This window comes from Pleurodeles waltl, chromosome 2_2, assembly GCF_031143425.1.
Source record: "Pleurodeles waltl isolate 20211129_DDA chromosome 2_2, aPleWal1.hap1.20221129, whole genome shotgun sequence".
NCBI lineage: Eukaryota > Metazoa > Chordata > Amphibia > Caudata > Salamandridae > Pleurodeles > Pleurodeles waltl.
Window position 1 is genome coordinate 581,984,944 of NC_090439.1, and position 23,508 is coordinate 582,008,451.

Consider the following 23,508-nt stretch of genomic DNA (forward strand, 5'->3'; position numbering starts at 1 on the left):
ACTTTTTTAGCGCCGCATTTGTGCCGCTATTTGTCGCAAAAAATATATGTACTTTGTACGTTTGCACCGCTTTTGCGGCAAAAAGCGGCGCAAATGTGGCGCTAAAAAATATGAATATGGGCCAATGGCCAAAAAGGCTCTGTAAACCTGACCATCAATATCCACAGTTAAGTAAAAGATGAGCAAATTATGTTGACAATGTGTATTTTCCAAATCCAACAGCATCTTTTCCACAGAGGATGTAATGTGTATAACATGGGCTGTCAAATGAGCAATAGCACCTTTATTATCATGCATTTTAATCTCATTATCAGAGAATTTCAGTTAAAGACCTGCTAAATCTCTTTGAATGTGTTTAATACAAACCACCTGAACTTCTTCCAGAATTTTTGCCATTGACTCCTCTTGTGACTCAATTAGTTTAGACTTAGTAGGTGGTGGTGAAGTAGTTTGCTTCCTTCTGTGAGAAGTATGCAATGTGACGTTCACGTCTGAATTGAACATATTTAAATAGTGCTAGGGAAGTCAATGGCTAAATTTGATATGAAATACAGCAGTAGTACTAATTATTAGAAAAATAGGAAATTGTCTGAGGCCGTAATGGAGGAAAATGGTCATAAATAACATGCAGTGTGAAAAAAGACACAGTGGGGGTCATTCTGACCCCGGCGGTCATGGACCGCCGGGGCCAGGGTTGGCGGGAGCACCGCCAACAGGCTGGCGGTGCCCCGCAGGGCATTCTGACCGCGGCGGTTTGGCCGCGGTCAGATGCGGAAAACCGGCGGTCTCCCGCCGGTTTTCCGCTGCCCATTAGAATCCTCCATGGCGGCGCAGCTCGCTGCGCCGCCATGGGGATTCTGACAGCCCATACCGCCATCCTGTTCCTGGCGGTTCTCCCGCCAGGAACAGGATGGCGGTATGGGTTGTCGTGGGGCCCCCGTAAGAGGGCCCCACTTTGTATTTCAGTGTCTGCTTGGCAGACACTGAAATACGCGACAGGTGCCACTGCACCCGTCGCACCTTCCCACTCCGCCGGCTCAATTCTGAGCCGGCGTCCTCGTGGGAAGGGTGGTTTGCACTGGGCTGGCGGGTGGCCTTTTGGCGGTCGCCCGCCAGCCCAGTGCAAAAGCCAAAATACCCTCAGCGGTCTTTCGACCGCGGAGCGGTATTTTGGAGGGGGGAACTCTGGCGGGCGGCCTCCGCCGCCCGCCAGGGTGAGAATCACCCCCAGTATGCCTTTAAGAACTTCAAAGCGTATAAAGGCAGCACCTTTAAGAGAACCAAAATGAGTAATAAAACCAGTCTCCTCCCCTCACGCTCCTCCGATACAGTTACCTGACAGAATTTGCAGTCCAGAGGAAACTTCCTTCTTAGCAATGGACACCGGATGGAACATAAACAGGTTGTAGAGAGAAACTTTGACTTTATAGAATCCACGTCTGAAATGGCAAAAACACCATAATTCGCCATCTAAGAATTGGAGTATGACCAGGTAAGGAAGAAGCTCAGAGCGTGCCCTCCATTTTGGGTGTAAGCGCTCACGCAGGCCGAGAACTCTCTTTTAGTAATTTGGGATTTCTTGGCACATGCGAGCAGCTTGTTCAGTGACCTCCCTCATGCAAGATATTGTTTCTAGGGTTAAGTATTGAAATTAGCCTGCACCTGAAAACCAAGATTAATATGAACATTAATGTGTAACCCTTCAGTTGACTGAAGTTAGCAGAATAGTTAAACAAATGAGGTGGTCTCTTACGCATGCTTCCACCACTGTAGTGATGATTGTCACAGGACACATTCCCAACAATCAGGCGAAGGTTATAGATGAGAGAGCCAGCACCTGTCAAGAAAGGAAGCATAAATATTGCACAGCAGATAACCTGACTAATCAAGCAGGGGAACCATCACCGAAGGGACAGAAAAAGGGAGAAAAAAACAAACATGAAGGATGTGTAGGTTTAGTGACAAACAATAGCAGTAGCAAAACAACCTAGCTAACTGTACAGTTACCAGGAAAAGAAATGAGTGCTCTACATGCCTTCTTGTGCACTTTAACCAGTACTGACCTGGAAGTAAAGGTCAAAGATCTGAGTACACCCTCTTTGCCTAGTGCAAACTAGATTGCTAACCTGTGCTCTAATTACCATCTGCCAGTTTTCCGTAACTTCCAGGCCTTTGAATTATGCAACAATACTTGACCCTTCCTATTCCTGCCAACAGAGAAGCAACTGCAACTATTATGACTTCAGCTCATGGGAACCTGAAAGGTCAGCAGGTGCCAAAAGATGTGTGGGTGACATCATTTATAGTTTCCCTTTCAGAATAGCAGAAACCAAAACCAACATACTGCCAGAGAACAGAGAATTATGGCAACATGACCTGGGCATCAGTTTAAGTTCAACAGAGACCACAGTGGGAGAGGATGCCATATCATCTGAAAGCCCTTCAACGTGGCTTCTCAGAAGAAAGCCATTGGCTTTGAACATGAAGACATGGTCATAGTATCTGCATGATGTTTTTCAAAATAGTTACAGGCTTAATGAGAGAAGTGGATGACTTATACAGTGTCAGGGGACTTGGCACTTATAACGATCCAGCTCTAAACCTCTATGGCTGTTTTCTTTTTTCTAGCACAAAGCTTCATCAGGATGTCGGTCTAGATACCTTTAGGCTTTTGATCCCTGTTCCGAGATAGAGAACAATATATGGCTCCTCTTCCTCAGTGAAAGCCAGGAAAACCTCACAACTGTCTCCGTAATCAATCTGGGATGTAGTTTTTGTCAGAGACAGCTGTCAACACAGTCGCATTCCAAACCCAAGCACCATATGCAGTGCTCCTAGGAGACATGCACTGTCATATTTTGCTGGCATTTTGCACAAAGTTTAAAGTCTGACTTTGGTGGCAAAACGGATCATGAAAAATTGAAACAAATCAACACACCCTAGCTCCTGGTGGTTCTGAATCCAATCATTTCTGTCACTTTGCAGAAAAAGGAGTGATACCATGGACACAAGGACACGCCTTTTAAGGTGCCAATACAGCACTTCAGGCAAAGACTCCTGCTTGGGTGCCTTTTGGTTTCCATCTCAACAGGATAGATATTTATTATCATCCAGGTGAAGTCTGGAACATTTGCATCATGTATTCTTAAACAGGAAGGCATCAAAAGATTTAATTAGGTACTGACCAAATGCCACAGTGCAAGATACCAACAAAATTATGGGTTATTGAAAGATTTAGCATCCAGTCAAAAGAGCAAATGAAAATCGTAAATAATCTCAGGCTACAGAAATTTGCTCTGATGGACTGTGGTGGTAGAAAAGTGGTTTTGGTTTGTGTTGGGTTTGTGGCCATCAACACAGGACTATACATTGCAAAAATTTAAATAGACTTTTCACAATTAACAGAAGCAAAGCAAAGACTACCAGAGAGAGCAAATGTGATGAAGCCTAAGAGGTGACAATACCAGAATGATTATTTATCTACCCAGGCTTAAGCATGCACACTCGAGTAAAGGAGAGGATATCCACCTCCTAAACTCCCATTTACAATACTTTCATTAAAGAAAATCAGCACAAAATGCTACTATAAATTGATCTCAGCCCTTTGTAAAATGGAACCTTAAAGTTTCAGTAAGTGACAAGGTGTGATTTATATTTCTGTTGACAGACTGGTGTGTGAGGATGATACAAAAGATGCAATTTAAGCTTTCCTCTAAATAAAAGTCAAAATATTGCCCTTCTATCATGAGAACAAGCAGTTTCTCCAAAGTTTGATCTGGTATGTGGGACTTAAATATTTCTCATTTTAGGACTCACCTACACAGCACACAAATTGTTTGCAATTCAGTGGGCATACAACCTGCCCAGAGCATACCATTGGATGTTTTCGTCCTTACTTTCATCTGTAATCTTTTGAATGCATAGCTCCCATAGGGTTCCGTTCCTTTCTTTGTTAGCCTTTCCCTGGAGCATGGACCAAGTATGGATTTTTTTCTTGTCTTTGTTCTTCCTTGTCTATTTGCAATGCTTATTTTATGTGTTTCAATAGTCTTCCTGGATGTGCAATGTGCTTTCCTACTTTTAACACATGCATACAGCTTAGCTTTTTATTTATGTTGCTTTCCCCTTATCTGCTTTATATTGACACTTAAGTTACTTAACCCACAACTGTAATACTCTATGTCACTCTACTCTATGCTGTTCCACTCTACATCACTCTACACCACTCCACTATACTCTAAGCCACTTTACTCTACACCACTCTACTCCTCTCTACACCGTCCCACTCTACTATATGCCACTCCGCTCCACCACACTCTATTTTACTCTATGCATCTCTATGCCATGCCACTCCACTCTATGCTACTCCGCTCTATGTCACTCCACTCTACACCATGCCACTCTGCTCTACTCCAGCCCACCATACTCCATGTCACTCTACTCTGTGGCACCCAAGCCTCTTCACTCTATGCCACTCTACTCTACACCAATCCATTCTACCGACACTCCACTCCACACAATGCCACTCTATGGCACTCTACACCACTCCACTTTATTCCATTCCATGCCTCTCTACACAACTCTACTCTACACCATGCCGCTCTACGCTATGCCACTCCACTCTACTCCAGCCCACCCTATGTCACTCCAAGCAACTCCACTCTAATCCAGGCCACTCTATGTTACTCCACTCCACACAATGCCACTCTATGCCACTACATCTTAACCACTCTTCTCCATGACTCCCTACTCAACACCACTCCAATCTTTGCCATTCTACTCTACATAACTCCACTCTGCATCATTCCTGAGTGTGATCTAAAAAGCCTTCAAATTAATCAGAATGCTGTGGTTAGGCTAGTCTTTAGAATTCCTCAGAGAACACAGATCCACCTTATTTGAAGAGCCTTCATTGGCTACCACTTAAAAGTTGATTGATTTTAAATTTCGCTGTCAAATTTTTGAAGAATAAAAGGGGCTGGTCCCAGCTTTTTATAGAAAGCAACTAATCAGATTTGCTCCTGGGAGGACATTCCGCTAAGCCTCTTCAATCTTTTGGTGGTAAATAGATTTAAGAGAGCAAGAATTGGAGGATGCAGATTCTCAACATTGCCCCAAAGGAATGGAATGCTCTCCCAATGGAGATTTGCTTTATCACTGAACTGACCCAGTTCAAGAAAGATTTAAAGACTTGGGGCCACATGTACAAATATCTGTTTTTTTGACTCGCAAATTGCGAGTCTTAGCGACTTGCAATTTGCGACTCGCAAAACCTGATGTACAACAGTGTCAATGGCACCGTTTGCGATTCCCATTGGGGTCGCAAATGAGCTATCTCACAAATATTCATGAGGTAGGTCGCAATTTGCAACCCCATTGGGAATGCCACCCTCACAGGGATGGTGGCCTGCTGCAGACATCAGACCACCATGTCTGTGACAGCTTTTAAATAAAGCAGTGTTTTATTTTTTTTAAATGCATCCAATTTTCCTTAAAGGAAAATTGGATGCATTTAAAAACAAAAAATGAAATGTTTTCTTTTCATTTTTTCAGAGCAGTGGGACCACTGCCTGCTCTGTAAAAATATTTTCACTTCCATTCACATGCTTATGCTGCCATTTCCACTGCCTAACTGCTAACTGCGATTGTTTTGTGACCATATTCACGGTCACAAATCAATCATACATTGCACTGCGACTCCCAATTAGGAAGGGAACTCCCCTTCCTAATTGCGACTCGCAAACCCTTTTTACAATTCAGTAAATAGATTACTGAATCGCAAAATTGGGTCTGTGCATCGCAAAATGCTTTTTCCTTGTTGCAAGCAGCCCAATTATGTGAATCAGGCCGTTTGCGACAAGAAAAAAGCTTTGTACATCTGGCCCTTAGAGTTCTATTTTGTGAGAGTATACACGCCCTTGCGATATTTTGATGGTTACTGGCATCCCATGCACAAAACTAGAACCAGGGAAGGCTGCACATTTCCAAGGCTCTCCCACAGCTTTCTGCAAACCCTGCTCTCACTGTGCCCTTCCTTTTACATAATATTTACCTCGAGCTTGCTTCATGCTAATGTCTCAATAATTTCCACTCCTTTCTCAGGTCCTTACCACAAAGGACTTGACTAATGATCCATGGACAAAATGAAGCATTCACATTTATTCATTTATCACTCATCTCCAGCTCATTGAAAACTTTAAACTTCCACAAAATTAAGATAGAACATTGAAGAGTGATTGAGGGAGACAGCTCCCGGCGAGCACAAAAATAATCGAAAACAAAACCACAAAAGTACATCACAACAAACCGCGCAATGTGTCACATGGGCATAGGCATTGTAATAGTGTGCACAAACTTTAAGTACTGATTTGCAAAGCCTTTATTTGGGAAAACACGATGGGGGAATCTGGGGAAGCGTACAGTCACTGTCAACACCGCCAGTAATTATTCTCTCTTCCAATTAATGGTGACATAGATTAATTATCAGATGAGGCAAAGCCAATTGCAATCAGTCACCCAGAGCTGAAATTAGATCGTTCCTGACAGCAGCATGAAAGTCACCTGTTTCATTGTTATGGATTTGCTGTAAGTAAAGGAGCGGCAAAGCATGCTGGGAGGTGGGTGAGTTTTTCGTCCATGCAAGTGTGAAATGGCAACCAGGTGAATGTCCAATTACACTGTTTTCTGAACTGTGTGACTTTGGCTGTCTTTTGTTTCAGCATCCGCGATAGAGTGGTTGTTTGCTTTGAAGCCTTCAGCGGATGAGCCATCTGTCAAGGAATTCACGAACGCAGAGATCTGCTGAATTGTTTTTGACATCTCCTCCTGTTTAGAAGAGAGAAACAAACAAAATCAATACGCACTCATTAATTAAGAAAACAAAGCATTATTATTAAATCAAGCATGTGGAAAACGTGCTAACAGGGACAACAAGAAAAGCAGTTCCCTGTTGGTGGATGTGCATTTTCTGTTGTGAAAAACTCCGACCTGAAGAAATACCGCAGTTGCAGAGGTCTTTAAAAAGCCTCACAATTTCTTAACGGGGAATCTGAAGTACAAAGCTACCATTTCTCAACGCACTTGAGCGAGCATCACCTGTGATGGAGGGCCCACGGGTGTGGCACCATTAATGTATTCCAGTTACAATTCTTACGTGACGCATGGGAAGGTGTACTGGCTTGCACAGAAGGGTAATTTGATTTGCACACAGAGTTTCACCAAATTGCTCAATGTCATAAGAAGAATCAATAACTGGGACACTATATGGACAGAGGACCATCCAATTCCATGCTTTGCTGCTTAGGGCCAGCAAAAATGAGAACCCGTGGACACAATGTTTGGAAACTCTTAGCTCAACCTTTGGCAAGCCATTAGGAGTTCACCGAGGTGCATCAAGGTCACAAATGAACTACACACCTATGCATAGTGTAGCTTATAACGTTACTGTCAAAGTAGGAGGCTACCTACTCACAAGTGGCCATTATTATCCCAGTACCTTGTATGATAACCTTTCTACAGCTTTGTGACGTAGCTGTAATGAAAAAGAACATCAAACTAAACAGACTGAAGTAGTTTTAGGAGGACGGAATAAGATATTTCTGGCAAACAGCACTGTGATGGTCGATTAGTCGAATATTAAACTGCAATAGAAGAAATACAGAGATGTTTCCCCTGGATGTGGATGCCTCATCACTTACTAAACAATATCCCCTATTTTTTTACTTTGAGTTCGCTAACTGGTTATCCTCCAACACACAGAAATTGAACTCCAACAAGACTACATTTTTTGTTTGAGGTAGTACTGCTTCGATAGGTTTAACTGGCTGATGTCACCTATCTTTCAGCCATTATCTGTTTTGGGCTGCTAAAAGCACTGCATAAATATCACCCTGTGTCACTTGTTGCTGCAGAGATATGGTGCAAACCATGTTCTCACCATGCCTTGACTTTGGCAAGGCCTTTTTTCTCAATATTTCTTTATTTTCACTAACTAGATCACTCCAATGGAAGTACAATTATGCATCAGCAACGTTCCACATAATTGTTTGTTCCAGATTATTTCTTGACACTTTATAATAAGTACCGTTTAAAAAGAAAACTCTGTCTACTCTCTCTAAGACAGAGTGTTCTTTAGATAGAGTTGTTAAAACAGATGTTTGCACCCTTTGAAAAACTGTACTTTATTATCTCCATGTTTCCTCTGCCGGTTATCAAGAGGCTGGGCTCCAAGCCTTTGTGAGCAAGTCACTTCTCCACAATCTTATGGATAATAATGGCTGCCACATCCCACAAAGTTGTCCTGACCCTGTATTAAATTAAATAATGGTGTCTTTGTCACCAATGTCTCCCATACACTGGCATATCAATCCTGGATTGTCGGGGGCTGAGATTTTTCTCAATGTTTTGTTATTGCCATCTCTTCATTTATATCAGTCATCCCATCAACTTATCTTCAAACCTTCCTAGGCAGCTCCACGTGAATATTTGGTCTTGGCCAGAGGACTGTAGTGATTGGGTCCTCAAGAAACTGGAGACATATCCTTCTCCAAGACTTAGGTCTGATATATTATTAGGTACTATATTCTCCTGCATTGTATTTACAATTCCTTCTGAATACTGCGTGTTTCAATAGGTATCCGCCCATCTGCTAACTCTTATTTCTAGATGCCATGTCTGTAGCCTTGAATGTGATCCCCAATGACGCATGATTAGAACCAGAGTGGTTGCAACAAATATCATGTCTCTATGTGATGACATGGGAGAAGAAGGTGTATTCTTTTCTGTTTAGGTGTGTAAGACGCTGTACGTCAATCTGTCTTGCATTCAATTGCTACTGCTTTTCTTTGGTATTCTGGGACATTGTTTATCCTATTCAACTTCCAGCGTAGAAACAGTCAATTTAATTAGACATTCGTTGATTAAAGTCCTTACCTTCCCCAGAACCTGGCCATCTACAAACCTGTAAAGCTTCCTCAAACCCATAGATGTAACATTATCGTGCCTGGGGTTTGATGCACAGATGGCGGCTATGGTGAGAATCTTTGCGCTCCATGTACATTTGAGAGAGGCGTTTCATTGTTCATTTTCTACTAGTGTTTCCAAGGTCAATTCCCCAATTGTACCCTTGGGTAGTATTGTGACTCTACTCATTCTATTTTATACCGTGACAAGTATTTGAGTGTGATAGTGCTTCATTATGAATCTGACAGAATATCCCTAGCGTCAAGCCTATTTCCTGTAGTAGGACATTTTTAGCTTTCTAATCTTCTCGGTTGTCCTATAAACGGGCTTGTTTCCCTTGGCCAGTCAACCCCATCTATAAAACCTTAATACCCTGAATTGTGCTCATGGCTGAGTGTTTTCAAAGTAAAGGCCTTTGCAAATCCTTTGTATGGTCTGTGTTTCCTGCTTTCTCGTGCCTCGCCCTTCTTCCTTTCCCATCCCATTGAAAACAATTACAAAAAGCCCTTGTAAAAAAAGTTGAATGCATATATGTTTATGTGCATGTTCAATGTGTAATGTATATATAAAGAAATATCAGATTCATTATTAGAGCCTGTAGTGCATGGAAACATTTCAAAGCCTATCTGCATGTGGGTCAGAGAGTTTCAGCCCTGATCAAACAGATTTCAAAGCTAGAGATGTTTACAAAGCAAAATTAAGCAAGTCAATCACTACTTCTTGATTACCTTTAATGTCACCAACATCAGTAAATGTCACATCATCAAGCATGGTAACTTTCTTGTTCCAGTCTATTATTGCTAGCCCCCTTTTGCTAACAAGAGTCACTCTTCAGCCATTTGATATCTTTATCACTGGAGTCTGTCTCTTCTTATTCTGTTATGTTGCCATTCAGCCTTTCGGCCCTTTTGTTTTGGTACCATCTTTACACCAGAAGACAACTATAACTATTGTTCATGAGCGATCCCTAGGACTTTCATATCAATATCCATCAAAAATAGATGTCTCAGTTTCTCAGTTACCATTTGTAAATGATTTCTCCACAGGGCCCTGTCCCATAATAATATGATCTTGTTTCCTTGAAAGTTCATGAACATGACATTGAATCTTCTCCTTTTTTGAGGAATAGGGGCAAAGACCTCTTACTAGAGGGAATATGAAAGAGTTGGACGTTCTCTTGGAGTACTCGAAGAGACAGTGTATCACAATGAATACAGGCATTTTTTTAATGAACAGAGATAGAAAAAGCTGAATTGCGTCTGGCAAATGATGATATTTGCACATTTCTGCAAGAATGGAAAAAAAGATTTAATATCAAGAGATCTATGAAATGAATAAGTGCATAACGGAAGTAATGACCACCCTCTGATGTGACATTGAACAGGCAGGCAGGGAATAGACTGATGGAAATGGAAAATAAGACTAAGACTGCATTGAGGTGGGATGCGCCCATCAGAAACAAAATGAGGGTTATGAGTTCTATCATTACAACTAGAGTGCAAAGTCTTGGAGAACTGTTCAAGAAGAGACAACATAAGGATCAGGAATGTAAAAGGAGACACCAAGGCAACGATATTATGACCTACACGAAACTGTTCCACCTAGACTTTAGATCCGAATAAAAGAAAAAAGACAGGAATAGAGAGGGTCCACAAAGTAATTTTATGTGAGGCCCTTCAGGATAATCACCTGAGATACATTAGTGTAAAGACAGAGTATGGCAAGACATTTGAACTTTCAAGGAAACAAGCTCATATTATTATGGGATAGGGCCCTGTGGAGAAATCATTATACTTCAAGATTATGAATATGTGTGACTTGTGGGGCTCTCAATTTTTCATTTAGTTTACCATTGATCCCATGTACAACACTAGGCAAGCAGGAATCAAGAGGAGAGATCGCCATCAAAGGTATGTTTTTGCAACTATAATCCTTTGACCTTCAAATTCATGTATGCTCATATTTTCATAAATTTTCACAGGGCTCCTGAGGCCCACTGTTCTGGAAGGGGTCTGATCAGTATGTTGTTTCCATAATTGTTTACCTTCCATTCCCTCAGTGACTAACTGCTGTGCATGGATCACCATTCCATACCCTGTGCTTTGGGTAGCTTTCACCCACATCTCCCCTATTACTTTCTTCTGTGTTTTGCTGCGAAGTTGCAGTATTAAGAGCCCATCCTTACATCACTCCTCTTCACTCATTCACCATTCCCTGAGATTCTTTAATACTTTCTCCGAGTCCCGCCCAGAGGTTTCAGTGTGTTCATTGGTCCTTCGGCCTCACTAGTTTCTGGCCTCAGGAGCCTTCCTGCAGCATTGGCATGAGGGCCTTAGTTGTTGCATTCTCTGTTGCTGTAGATCTTCTCCTTTTCTTTCAGTTTATTTTTAGGTTTGGCTTTTGAAACAGCTCTAAATGTTTTGACTTCCTACTGTTTTTAAAAAATCCATCCATAATATGCATACAGAGAAGGGTTTTTGGTCAGGGGCTTCACCCAGTGGTCTCTTAAACTGTCATTCACGCTTTGCTTCCCCACCGGAACACCAGCAGGCCAAGGCTGACCCTACTGATTTTGCCAATGCTTGTTTCAATTGTGACTTGTGGAGATCAGCACTCAAACATAGTTTGCCAACACAGAAGCTCCAAATGAGTATTCCTTGTGGATGGCAATAGTAGACAGTAGGCATTACAGTGTGTAAGTAGCTGACATAAATGTGCTTTTGTGCATTACCACATCCATCACTCTTTCAAGATCAATCCATGATATTTATGTTTTGGTGCTGTTGTAACTCATCTCCTGAAATACTGCTGTGTAACTCAACCACCTATCACATGCCAAAAAAAACGAATACTTTTTTTAGTTATCCATTCACACAAAGGTTCATGTAAATCTTCGGTATGATACATCTGATGTAAATGGGGTTTGTAATCTTGAATTGCAAATAAGCACAAGCAGTTTCTAAACAAGCACTGGTAAAGCCAATATGTCTCACCTATGCAAGAGTTATTGGCTTTGCCAATGTTTTAGCCATGTTCTACACCAGTGTGGCTGCAGCTCAGCATGGCTAAAAGTACTGTTAAGCAGAGTGATATGGAGTAGAGTGCCAGAGGGTGGAGTAGCACAGAGTGAAGTGGAGTGTCATAGTGTGGAGTGGTGTAGAGTGAAGTGTTGTAGAGTGGTGTAGAATTGAGTGGAGTTGTGCAGAGAGTAGGGGCATAGAGCGGAGTCTCGTAGAGTAGAATGGTGTAGAGTGGTATAGAGTGGAGTAGAGTAGAGTGGAGTAGAGTGGAGTGGTGTAGAGCGAGAGGATGAGCATCGAGTGGAGGTGCATAGAGTGTTGCAAATGGAGTGGCATGCACTGTGGTAGATTGAGTGGCATAGAGTGGTGTAGAGTGCAGTAATGGAGCAGAGTGGAGTAATGTGTCATGGAGCAGAGAGGAGAAAAAATGGCGGGGAGTGGCATACAGGCAGTTCTATAGAGTGTCACAGTGGAGTGGCATAGTGTCACAGAGTGGAGTGGCATAGAGGGGAGTGTTGTATGACAGAGTAGAGTGGAGTGGTGTAGAGCAACAAAGTTTCATAGAGTGGAGTGTACTATTGTAGGGTGAAGTGTTAGAGGAGAGTGTCATAGAGTGGAGTGTAGTTTCAGAGTAGTTTCGTGGAGTGGAGTTTCATATAGTGGAGGGTTGTAGAGTGTCAGAGTGGAGTAAAGTGGCGTGGAGTGGCATAGAACAGAATGGGGTGACAGAGTGGTGCAGAGTGGAGTAAAGTAGGGTGATGAAGAGTAAAGTAGAATGTCATAGAATGGAGTGTCATGGAGGGGTACAGAATGGAGGGGCATAAAATGGACTAAAGTGTTGTAGAGTGGCATAGAGTGGATGTCATACAGTGAAGTGGGGTTAGTGGAGTGGGATAGAGTGGAATGTCGCAGAATGGAGTGTCGTAGAATGGTGTGGAGTGTCGTAGAGTGGCCTAATGTAGAGTGAAATAACGAGTGGCATACAGTGGCATGGATAGCCATGGAGTGCTTAGAGAGGGTAGAGTGGAGTGAATGGGAGGTTGTAGAGTGGAAGGGCATGGAGCGGAGGGGCATATAGTGGAGTGTAGTAAAATGAGTAGACTGGAGGGGTGCAGAATTTCATACGGTGAAATAGAGTGTTGTGTCAGAGTGGGGAAGTGAAGAGTGTGGGGCATGGAGTGGCAAGGCATAGGGTGGCTGGGCATAAAATGGAGGGGCACAGAGTGGAGGGGTTTAGATGGAGTGGTGTAGAGTAATGTGTTATGCAGTAGAGTGTTAGAGTAGAGTGGAGTGGCACAGAGTAAAGTGGAGTGAGGTAGAGTGGCATGGGGTTGTGTAAAGTGGAATGTTGTAGAGTGGAGTGTTGTATAGTGGAGTGGCATGAAGAGGAGCAGTATCATAGAGTGGAGTGGCCTAGAATTAACCAGCACAGAATGCCATGGAGTGGTGTAGAGTGTCATATACTGGAGTAGCATAGAGTGGCAGAGTGCAGTAGAGTGGAGTAGAGTGAATTGGGGTAAAGTATCAGAGTGGAGTGATGTAGAGTGGGGGGCGTAGAGTGGTGGGTTGTAGAGGAGTGCAGCATAAAGTGCAGTAAACTGTTGCAGAGTGGAGTGGCATCGAGTGGAGTGCCATAGTGTAGAGTTGAGTAGAATGGAGTGGCACAGTGTAGAGTAGATTGATGTGTCATAGAGAGACATGGCGTAGAGTGGAGTGGCACAGAGTGGCATAGAGTGTAGTGCCATAGAGAGGCATAGAGTGAAGTGGCACACAGTATCAAAGGGAAGTGGCGTAGAGTGGAGTGCATCAGAATGGTGTACAGTGGAGTAGCGTAGGGTGAAATGTCATAGAGTGGGGTAAAGTGGCATGGAATGTTGTACAGTGGAGTGGCATAGAGTGTCATAGAATGGCATGGAGTAACATAGAGTGGAGGGTCATAGAGTGCTGTGGAGTGTTGTAGAGTGGAGTGTCATAATGTGGCATAAAGTGTTGTAGAGTGGAGCAGCAATGTCGTAAAGTGGAGAGCCATAGAATGGAGTGGTGTTAATTAGAATAGCACAGAGTGTCATAGAGTGGAGTTGTTTAGCTTGGAATTGCATATAGAGGAGTAGCGTTGCCTAGAGTAAAATGGCATATAGTTTCATAGAGTGGACTGCGTAGAGCGTTGTAGGGTAGAGTGGCATAGAGTGGAGTGGCACTGAACGGTCCGGATTAGAATGTCGCAGAGAAGAGTGGGGTGTAGTAGAGTGGTGTGGAGAAAAGTGGAGTGGGATAGAGTGAGGTGTTGTGGAGCATAATAGAGCAGAGTGTAGGAGAGTGGAGTAGTGTGGCATAGAGTAGAATGCATAGAGCGAAGTGGAGTACAGAGGAGTGGAGGAGCGTAGAGTGGCATAGAATGGAGTGGTGTAGACTGTCCTGGAGTCGAGCGAGTGGCATAGAGTGGAGTAGGGTGTTGCAGAGTGGAGTAGCGTGCAGTGGAGTCACCAGGTGTGGTAGTGCACTGTCATTACAGACATACCTTTTCAATTAAAATTATGGTTACATTTGCACACAAATACAATTGCACTGACAAAACTATACAGAGCACTAACAAAAATGTGTGGAAATGGAATCACCTACTTTACTGATTTGTTTTGAACGTATTAAAATATTTGTTTCCAGCACACTTCAAAATTACAATGTGCTTCATTTGTGCTTTCTAAAATCTGACATATTCTGAAATATTTTCACAGTAAATTTACAGACATTTAAATTGTGTTGTGTACTAGAAAAATTCCTTTCCTTTCACACCGCTGGATTGTCAGCTAAATCCTCAGAGATAGAAAAGTAAACACCAAGCTCCCGCACAAGACAGAGGCTGATGTTTGACATTTGTCTTTGAATTCACAGCAAATGTGGCAAGAGACAAACAAAATGTAGTGGCCTGTTTACAGAAAACGAGAACTCATGGAAGAATACAGTAAGCAGGATATGCTCCATGGGACGGACAAAGGCTGACAACCTAAAATAAATAAAGCCAGCAAATAGAAATCATAAAAATGTGAGTTACAAACCAAAAAGCCAATGATAAGCAATGGGCATAATGCACTCTTACGTCAGCTTTCAGAATGCCCCCAAGAAGTCTTTAGCAACTAGACAGCTGAGATGTCTAGTTGGCTTGAATCAAAAAAGGCATTCAATGTAAGTTACTTTGGTCACAATTAAAGGGAAACACTTTTCCCAGTAGATCTTTATTGGTTTTACAAATTAACATATGTAGCATAATCAATAAATGAAATCACAGCCACAGTGTTCATTCCGTGTGAGCAATTAGTGGGCTTACTGCCACAGTTCAGGAAGAACATTTCAATCGTAGCTCCACGGAGAGGCAGTTATAGAAAATTGCTCAATCCATGAGTTGACATGAAAACAAACAACCATAAAACCTTTCGAAAAACAGAGTGACATCCTGCTGAAACCTGCTCGTCCATGATTGAAAAGTAACAGGTGACATGCTTGTGGAGCATATTTAAAAAGGGTTATTGAGACAGCATTATCACTCCAGTTTGATTCACCTCTCCCAGTACTCCCATGCCATCAGTCTGCCATCCACTCATGATTCCAAAGTGCCTTGTGCCCACCCATCCATAGAGATTGGATGTATGATTTGGCTTTCAATTTTTCCAGGCAGCTGTCCCAATTAGTATATCACGTGCCCCTCCCACTTTTGTTCTTGGGGCCCGATAATATATCAATCTCTGCATAGGCCCGCTTGTGAATGTCCTTCAACCAATCTCTAAGTGATTCCAGGACAATGGGATGCATATGTTCACTAGTATTAATTCCAAGACTATGAATTTGCACACATGCTTAGTTTTCATAGATCAGACCATCAGCTCAGGTAGGCACAGAATCACATTGTTTACCTTTAGCCAGCCCATTAGTTCAGACATGCAAAGAAGCATTTCATCCCAAAACCATGAAATGACCTAGTAGTGCCATATCACGTGTGGGAAAGCTGTATTGCCGTCCTGCATCTGGGGCATGTGGTTGCCTTTTCTGTGTACATACGAACTAGCTGCTTCAGTGCCAAATAAGTGTGCTGTAGGTAGTTAAACTGGACTTATAGAAGTCTAGAGTCCCAAGGGGTCAATTTACTAGTATTTAAACATTTTGCCAATTTACCTCAACAATCATTTCCACCAACCTTTGAGATACCCTGTCTTCATCATGGAGTGCTGTAGGAGCACCAAATACAAGAAAGCAACCGTGGGTCTGCAAATGCTGTATGTTGGTAATACCTGGACAGGCTATGAGGTTGTAGACTCCTCAGTGCCCACCCCCGTATATCCCCAACCTGGTGCACCACACCGTTGCATGGGAAAAATTTGCCAGGTTCTAGATCATGCATTTCAGGCAGGCTGTCAAATGACCTCAGCTTCCCTTCTGTAAACTTGTCACTCCGCATCCAAATGTCTACATCGACCAGGGTCATGTGTCATTGTCAGTGTCACACATCGCAAAAGGGTCCATAAGGGCAATTCTGTAGAGTACAGTGATTTCCCTGTGCTGCCTTGCATGTATGTTTTCCAGCACCAACAGGCTGCTTCAATTACCCATTAGTGGTAGCTCACCAACCAAAGGGTCCCAACAACCAGAATAGGATCAGGGTCCCACCCAGGTGGTTTCTGACACCTCCGTTTCCAGATCTACAGATCATAACAGCCACAACATTGGCCATTATGTTTGCACAGCTTTTAAATAAAGTCCATAAGTAAGGGCATCCAGACACCGTCCATTCTCAGGAGATTTAATTTAGAAATCAGCACTCTGCATCTCAATTCCCCCCAAATCACAGACAAGAGTAGGGATTGCCTTTCTCTGATAAAAGCCTATTGAAAAAGCCTGTGGAGTATCACCAATAAGAAATATACCAATCTGGGTAAGATCAGCATCTTGGCGACTGCTACTCGGCCCACAACAGCAGCGCATTCCAAAAGTGCAAGTGTGATTGATCGATATAATGGTCTTGCCAAGGTTGTTGTCTATTAAAGCTTTCTTGTCATGGTAAATTCTTACCCCAGGTATTTGACAGCATCTAGCACTATTTTCAAGTTTGTGTCAGGTAGGTGACGTTGACTCCTGTCCAATCTGTTGGTCAAAGGGAACAGACATAACTTATTCAAATTGACACTCAGCCCTAACACTCTACCAACGTTTTCCTGCCGATCCACCAGTGGAGTAAAATTATTCTCTGCCGTGTCTACCTCACTGAGGTATATAAAGGCATCATCTGCATAGAGGGACAGAATGTGCCATCCATTTCCAATCTGAATTCCCAAATCTAGTGCACATGTGCAAGGAGCACACGCCAGTTGCACTATGACCACTGCAAAGATGATGTGCGAAAGCGGACAGCCTTATCATGTGCCCCTTACAACTTTAATGGACTCCGAAATCACTCTTCCGGCGTGAACCAATGCCTCTGGGTCCCAGCACAGCAGTTGTACCCTCCGGAGGAATTCAAGGCCTATTCCCAGTTGGAGAAGTACCCTCAATACATAGGCTCAACTCAGAGTACAGAATGATTTTTTGATATCTAGAAAGGCTACACAATGTTTCTCTGCTTGTTGTTTAGCCCAGTCCATGATTATGAATAATCGTCTGAGGGTCAGAAGTGTCCCTTCCAGGAATACATCCTCACAGTCATTGCTTACCAGGGATTGGGCTATTGGTATCAAGTGGTTTGCAAGGGCTTAACCTAGTATTTTAGAGTCCTGTGTAAAAGGGAGAGCAGTCTGTAAAAGCTCGTTGCCAAGGGGTCGCTGCCCTGTTACAGGAGAACCAACATTAATGCATCATGCGTAGACTTGGGGAGGTGAGATTTAGTGGTAAAGTGCCTTTCACACAATATTGTCTTGATGCAAAGGCCCACAGCACCACCTTGAATGTATCCCACTCTATTAATCTGTCTGACTCTGCCCCAGCATTCTCATTGAAATACGGTTCTATGTTTTTTCCGATCACATGAGAGTCTCCATGTAGGTATGCATGGAGGAGAGTGACCCCAAATGAGTGTCAGTTTAAGGAGGTTAGGATCGGAGAGGGTGTACCCCAGATATGTGTTATCTACTACCCTCTCTGCAGCCTCATTGTTGCAGTAAAATAAGTCTATTTCGGTGGGTAGGGAATGAACCCCTAAGTAAAGTGAGTATTCCCTGTCAGGTGCTTACCCCTCAACACGTCAGTTACCCTAGATTCTGTTGCCCATTGAGTTGGGTGTCTCTTGCCATCAGGAAGTAGGCCTACGACACAGATAGAGTTGAATGGTCCTTATCAGTATCAGCACACAATTGAAATCACCTCCCCGTACACATGACAAGTGAGGGCTAGAAAGCAAGAATGGGGTGAGAATGGTAAGAAAGATAGAAAGATTCACATTTGGGGTGTACACTGGGACCTATCTAACAAGCCCTACATGGTAAAATATTGGTCTTCTAGGTCAACCTTACTGTGTGTTACTGTAAAAGGAATTCCTGGAGCAACCCATATTAGAACACCCCTAAAGAATTTAGAAAAAGTGATTCCCAACAAGGAGCCTCGCCACCTTTTACATAATTTAGGCAGCTCAGTAGATAGCCTGTGCGTTTCCTTTAAGCAGTTTAACTGTAAGTTCCTACTTTTGAGAAAATTATGTATTCCACATCTTTTTGTGGGTGTGGCCATTCCTCAGACATTCCAGGTGAGTATTTTGTACTTGGAATAGGACCGCCTGTCCTGCCCAGCCATGTTTTACTAATGTAAGAGAAGCTTGCTGCACCAGGCACCCTTCATAGGTTGCCCACTTACACATCAGCGTAGATGCCAGAAAACAATCACTGTGAACCCATGATATACGAACTGTCCATTTTGGTAATTGGGGAAGCCTTAGAGATGTATGTCTATGTTCAAAGGTTCTACTTCATTCACCCCTTCCCTTCTAGTGAGCTCTCCCTGGATGGCCCCGCCCCCATTCACGTGTGTGCAGCCAAGCAGTAGCGCCCCATTATGCCACTCTACAGTGTCATGAACCAATAATGAAACTGCAAAAAGGATATGGTCATACAAAGGTTACACTACCATATACGCTTATAGGCATTAGCTATGGGCCCTGCTGTTCAGGGTTAAACTCAATGTCTGCAAGTTCAGCATTGTCTATTTCACTGGCCATTTCCAAGTCATCTCATGACGGCGGCTTCCTTGGGCTAGCGTATACTTCTAACCTCCAAAATCATGGCCTTTTCTTTGGCTGCTTGCTCATGGGTCACGCGCCACAAAGTTTCCTGATTGTTGTCCTTCAATTCCTGCACTCCTTTTTAATTCTAGCCACGTCCGGGCATCCACCAGTGTCACGAAGAAATGTACCTTGTCACAATATCCGTGAGTTGTAGTTTGACTGAGAACATGAGTACCGGATGTTTATTTGCTGCAGTTGCTTTTTAATCCCTAGGAATGATTCTCTGCAATGCTGTACAACAGTGGTATTATCTGGGAAAATGTTAATTTTGTAGGTTTCAATCATCCAAGGTCCTTGTTGCATGAGGTTTGCAAGATATGGTCTCAGTCTCAGTAATTGAAAGGATTTGCCACCACTGGCCTGGGAGTGCACCACAGAGTGGCGGTTGGCACTGTACTCTGTGGGCTCATGCCACTGAAGGAAAGTTAGATTGTTTACCAGCAAGGACTGAGTCAACGAACCACAATTCCAGGAATAATTCCATTCTAGGGCCTTGGACTTGCTCTGGGAAAACTTCGGCATCATCTACCTTCAGTTTCAACTTCCTCTTGGGGTTCTTTGAGTTGTGACTGCATATCATGCACCGAGGGGTCTATCATCAGCACAGTCGACTCATTAATTTTCATTTCTCAGCGAGGTTATGGTGATCTGCACAAAATAATCTCATCTCTAGTGCCACAATGTCAATTTTAGGTTGGATTTGATATTCTGAATGGCTCATAGTATAACATCACATTTACTTGTGTGGTCTTGGAGAGTTGCTTCCATGTCGTTGGTTGAAATCAAGGCCGATAACTCTCCTGCTGGTGTAGACTTTACTTTTCCCCATGATTTAGGTTGTTGAGGTTTCACCATTATTCAAGCTCTGCCATTGTGGACCATTGCCTATACAGTGATATGACTTGGTAGTCCAAACCGGGGTAAGCAATACAGACTGTACTTGTCATTGCCACAAGCATCATATGTGTTGGCAGTACAATCCAGGGGGGTCTCTGTATTGTATCCACCTACGCGGGAGTCTCTGGGTAAATTTATTTTGTATGGGAGAGGAACACTCCTGCTTATTAGTCTCCAAACACTAAAGATACCACCAGAATGGCATACAGTCCTTCGTGGTCCTCACCCGTTCTGTACAGCTGCACAATAAAGCAGCAATAAAGAAACGCTCAGTGCTGTCCAGAAAGTTAGCTCCTCAATAATGCAGGGGCTCCTTTCGCTGGCCAGTGTATGCTGAGTATACTACCTGTAGGCACACCCACAAAAACGCACTCAATCCCCAGTAAGCCCCAGCTGTGCTGTGCTGACCAGATTGGGTAGGTAGGGGGGACCCCAGAGAGAGAGGGAACAGAGACTACCCCCAGATCTAGGCACCTCTTTCCCTTTTAAGCCTCCAGCACAGGGTCCATTACACTGTGTTTCTGAAATATACCAGGGTCAGGCTGCCTTCACTATGCCATCATCAGGTCTGAGTTTTGACTCCGCCCAGTTCACTTGAAACACCCAGCATCTAGGAGAGAGCAGGGCCCAACTTCCACATCACCTCATGGCAATCTGGATTGGGTGTTGCCACCCCGGCTGACACTGCCATCTGGTAGATGAGTAAGATGTCCTAGGCCCCACGCTGTGTCGCTCAGTATGCAGCTCACAGCTGCTCCACGCCGCATTAGTTTAGGCAATCCAAACCCAATTTCAAGTAGTGAAGGGGTTCACTATAAGAGCAGGATAATGATTATGGGGCAGTTGTTGCAGAGTTCACTTTGGAGCACCCTACATGACTGGCATCTTGGCCATATGCTAGCCCCCCTCCTAAATAAAGGGAAAGTTAAAGACTGTTCATGGACATTAGTAAGATTTCAACTATGAATAATTTGCATTGTAAGCAGCATAATAATGTGTGACTCGCAAACCTGCTTAAGACATATCTGCATGCACTGTGCACAACACAAACACACATTTCAGCTTCACGTAAAATTCAATGTGTTTTCTAAGAGGGGCCATCCCCAGAGAGTAACAGGTCTGGCAGTGAAAAGGTATTAGATATTAGATGACCATCTTTAAAATGTTAACTTTTTTGGGTATTTACACGGAACTTGCAAAACACTTCACACTATTAGCTCAATACCTAACTAGCATAGAAATTAACCTACGTACTATAAGAAAATGAATGTACATAGACAGCACTCAATCACATTTTATTAGTCCTACAGGAGAAACATTAGATGGCAAAAATGTCAGTTAAGGACGTACGTATTTGCATTTGCTCACTGCAGCTGAGATTGGTCAGTCGTTGAAAGAATTTGCTTGGAGATCTCACTACAAACATATTTAAGGTTGAGCGCGCAAGCGTTTTTCGACCTGTTGTACGTATTCTGTAGACTCTTAACCATGCCTATCTCACGCCCATCACCTTTACTCGTTTGTTGGCTTGCCTTTCAAAAATCCCTTGATGTCATTGGTAAATGCTTTATGTTTGTCCTGCCTTGGGACGGTTTTGTTACCGCCTTGCAGACTGACCCTGTTACATGGATTGTTGCACAATTGCCAATATACTCCGCATTGGGCAACGTATTTTTTATTTTGTCTCTCCCCTTCATGCTTGATGGTGGCCATGGCACTCACAGTGCGAACAGCACAGAACAGCAGCGTGAACTCCACTGGCGGTATTGAAGCATTGTTCACATTATTCACACTGTTACCTAATCAGAATAATTTATTTTGGCTCTCCCCTTCACACTCCCAAAGCTTTCACAGAAGCACATGTAATTGGTAAATGCTTTACGTTAAAAACACAGAAACCCTCAAAGCTACTCTCCCGACACAGCGGGAAAGCCAATACTATCATATTCATTGCATTCAGGAAACTCGTCCCATAATGCTTTGCAAGCATTCTTTTACAAAACATTTATGCCCATAACTCAGCCTGTGGTGGCCCTAGGACAATGGGAACACCAGCAAAATGTTCAGCATGACGTACTCTTCTGTCTATGTCATATCTGGGGACCCAAATATAGTAACCCCTCTGACCATTCAGTGTCTTTTTAAGCTCTCTTATGGCTGGAAATTGTATTTTACAGCTGAGAGTAGTTAATGTTTTAAGGGTCTTGTTTATAATATAGTTGCAGTAGGCCTGCCAGCCCTGAAAATGTATAATGCACTCCGTCCTCTAGGGACTAAATATAAACTTGAACTGCATGATTTCTTAGAAATGCTATTTTTTTTATTGAGGTGTCCTCTCGGGCTGTTCTGAGCATTACAGTCAACATACTACAATGTTCGCAGCACTCGGAATAATGCTTTGCAGGAAATTCCTTTTACAAAATATTTTTGCTCAGGACAATGGGGCCACCTTCAAAACACGTTCACCACAATGTGCTCTTTCTGTCTATATCATAAGGTTAATAATAACCCATCTCACCATTCTGTGTATTTGTAAGCTCTCATATGGCTGAAACTACTTTTGTTTTGCACCTGGGAAAAAAATATTCCAGTAGGCCTACTAGCCCTTTAGTTATATGCAGGGCCACTGGAATTATGTGGCAGAAAGGACCAAAATATGCAGCAGGCTTGGCCAATTAATGTGGCAAAAGAAGTCCACCAGACCTCTCTGCTCAACAAGCACTAGCCATCATACTCCGCAAATGGAAGACCTCAGCTGGTGGAGGATCCTTTGCCTACCTCGCAGCAAAGAGCTGGAATACCCTGCCTCTGCACCTCAGGCAGTCACTAGCTTTACCTTAATTCAGGAAGGACCTCAAAACCTGGCTCTTCAACTGAAGCTCAGAGGAAAAAAACTCTCACCTTCTTGAGACCCTTACGGCTGAGTAGTTGTGCTCTATAAACCTGATTTGATTTGCTTGATTTGAAGTCCAGTTATGAATTTTACAATGCCAATACCTCCAACTCAAGTAAATGGGAGACCTATTGCATTGCATATGCTTGTTGTAAAAGTTATTTCTGTTGTTCATAAGGATGAACACAGGTCCCCTTGAACCATCATTCACATTTTCTATCAGCCTAAGGGACAGCATGCAAAGATCTAACACTTGGCGCACACACTGCAGGCAATGGCGTTGATAGTTGCTCAGCTGGCAGACTGCAAGCGAGGCACAGAAAAAACAAACCACACCGCGAACAAGTGAATGACCCATTTTGCAAATCCAGTTGGATTGCGGGGGCATCCCCTTATCTAAGATCGGTGCCTAGAGAACATGATGATGTGGGAGCAATCTCAGATAAAAGGATCCTGTTGTAGTCCAATAGAGTTCATTTGAT

General features: G+C 43.1%; 1 protein-coding gene across 1 annotated transcript in view; it reads right to left on the bottom strand.

Annotated features, from left to right (window-relative positions):
• Positions 1-6,139: 6,139 nt before the first annotated feature.
• Positions 6,140-23,508, bottom strand: part of CCDC178 (coiled-coil domain containing 178) — a 1,079,202-nt gene continuing 1,061,833 nt past the window's right edge. Inside the window, exon 21 of the mRNA XM_069220096.1 lies at positions 6,140-6,825. Coding sequence (XP_069076197.1) covers positions 6,673-6,825 — 153 coding nt within the window. The 3' untranslated portion in view covers positions 6,140-6,672. The remainder of the gene's footprint in view (positions 6,826-23,508) is intronic.